General features: G+C 45.1%; 1 protein-coding gene across 1 annotated transcript; it reads left to right on the forward strand.

Annotated features, from left to right (window-relative positions):
- The first annotated feature begins 872 nt into the window (after positions 1 to 872).
- On the forward strand, positions 873 to 2,153 carry LOC141657571 (uncharacterized). The gene has a single exon (XM_074464848.1). The coding sequence runs from the start codon at positions 1,067 to 1,069 to the stop codon at positions 2,045 to 2,047; it is 981 nt and encodes a 326-aa protein (XP_074320949.1). The 5' UTR covers positions 873 to 1,066; the 3' UTR covers positions 2,048 to 2,153.
- The last annotated feature ends 311 nt before the right edge of the window (positions 2,154 to 2,464 follow it).

Raw genomic sequence — 2,464 nt, forward strand, 5'->3', positions numbered from 1 at the left:
AACCGCCAAATGGGACATACCCGCGTACTCATATCCAAGACCCTCGGCGGTGAGTCAACAGGGGCCACCGGCCACATAGGTCCCTCGGTCGAGGGGTAGATCAGTCTTTCCACCTGCTAGCCACTTGGCCACTTGGCCACTACGTGACAAAAGGTGAAAAGTTTATAAATACTCCTCAACCTTCATTGAGGAAAAGACACACAACTGAACCTAAAAGATACTATTCATCTGGTATAATCTTCCTTATCTCTCTACAATATACATTCAGCCAAGTAACAACTTATCCCTTAAGTTTACTGACTTGAGCGTCGGAGTGAGTACGCTTGGCACAAAGCCAAGCCCTCAGTTCGTTCATTGTTGTAGGAGAGGCCGAGAGGAACAATTAAAAGTTTACTGACTTGAGCGTCGGAGTGAGTACGCTTGGCACAAAGCCAAGCCCTCAGTTCGTTCATTGTTGCAGGAGAGGCCGAGAGGAACAATTAAGGAAAGAAGGATTCAACCAAAGACGACATTCTACAAGCTACGAGTGATAACGAATATCTGCTCTGGAATTACACCCGGAACAAGGGGTATTTCAATAAGTGAAACATATCTAATGTCCAAGGTACCACATATGACATATGTAAGACCGAGTTATCCAATGATTTACCCAGTTGCGAAAAACCTACCCTTTCTGCTCAAAACAACAATTTTGTTTTTCACTTACCACTAACTATTAATTGCCGAAACTCTAATTAATTAAAACCGACTTAACTAACCCAAAATAACCCTTTTATCGGTTAATTTTCTTTTTAATAACGAACGAATCCGCAGCCGTTATCTTCGTGCGCAGCCTCATGTTAAAATGAGAAATCCAATTAATGTTCGTAAACAACATCCGACTGTGTGAGCGATAGAGATATTCCAACCATTAAAAAAAAGTTGACACTATAAACAAACCACCTCAACATTTGTGCAACTCACTCACCCTTCACAATTCCCCCTTCCTTTCTCTTCCTTCCATCTTCTTCAACACACTTCTCAACCTCCTCCTCCTCCCCCTCCCATTTTATTTTCTCACTACACCATGGAAACCAACCTCAAAAACGACGCCGTTTCACACTACAACCCCAACGATGACGACGACTACAATGACGACAGCAACTGCTCCACTCCTTACGTCAGCGCTCCTTCTAGCCCCGGCCACCGCCTTCCTCCTCCTTCTGGATTCTTCTTCTACAGCGCTCCTACCTCTCCCATGCACTACGTCACCTCCGCTGCCGCTTCCGCCGCGTCAACCACCGCCTCGCCTGCGTGTAACTCATTTGAGTTCGAGTTCACCTCGCGATTCGACTCACCTGCTACCGCTGATGAGTTGTTCCTCAACGGTCAGATCCGTCCGATGAAGCTCTGCGCTCATCTCAGCCGTCCGCAACTCCACGATACTATTGAAGAAGGAGATGAAAGTGATGAAGAAGGTGAATGCGACGTCGTTTCGGAAAGATCTAGAGACGGTAGACGTCTTCGTAACAGATCTCAGCGTCGGAGAACACGATCGATGTCTCCGCTTCGTAGTACGACGTCGTTGGACTGGCTTCTCAACTCCGACGACCTCGCCGCCGATACTCCGCCGGATACGGCGGCTCCGACGGAGGATATTCCGGCGTCGGCGAGCTCGTCCAGGTGTTCTTCGGCGGGGAGGAGCTCGAAGCGGTGGGTGTTTCTCAAGGATTTCTTGAGGAGTAAGAGTGAAGGAAGCAGTAACAACAAGTTTTGGCATAACATCAACGTTTCCTTCTCACCTTCGAAGGAGAAGGAGAAGAGGACGGAGACGGCGAAAGAGAAGGAAGTTACGGCGAAGAAGAAGACGGCGGCGACAGCGGCAGCGAAACGGAGGTCAGCGCACGAGATGCATTACGCAGCGAACAGAGCACAAGCGGAGGAGATGAGGAAGAAGACGTATTTGCCGTATAGGCAAGGGTTGTTAGGGTGTTTAGGGTTTAATTCCAAGAGTTATGGTGCTCTTAATGGCTTTGCTAGAGCCCTAAATCCTGTCTCCTCTAGGTAAAAATAAATAAATCACATTTCCTAAATTAAATTAGTAGTAATACTAGTGGTTTGTATGATAATTATGATTACTTTTTCCTTAATTAATCAAGTATTTTGATTAAATATACTCGTTTCGTCTCAATCATTCGTCCTCACAGCGGAATTGTGTGTTATATTATTAGGGGAAAAAGGTGATATGAATAGAATTGTGTTTGTATAGAGAAGTTTAGTAGATTTGGTGATGGTCCCCTTGGTTATGAAATTATCATTTGATTTAGTAGATTTTGATAGTTGGGAGGGAGGGGGTACATTCTCCTCCCTTTTTGTGACTCAATCACCATTAAAATAAAGTTTAATTTTGGATTTTATTGTTGTAAGCTCTTGAAGATGATAGTGGTGGGTGGTTTGCTTTCTAATGCTATGATGCTAGTGTAAA

This window comes from Silene latifolia, chromosome 5, assembly GCF_048544455.1.
Source record: "Silene latifolia isolate original U9 population chromosome 5, ASM4854445v1, whole genome shotgun sequence".
Classification (NCBI taxonomy): domain Eukaryota; kingdom Viridiplantae; phylum Streptophyta; class Magnoliopsida; order Caryophyllales; family Caryophyllaceae; genus Silene; species Silene latifolia.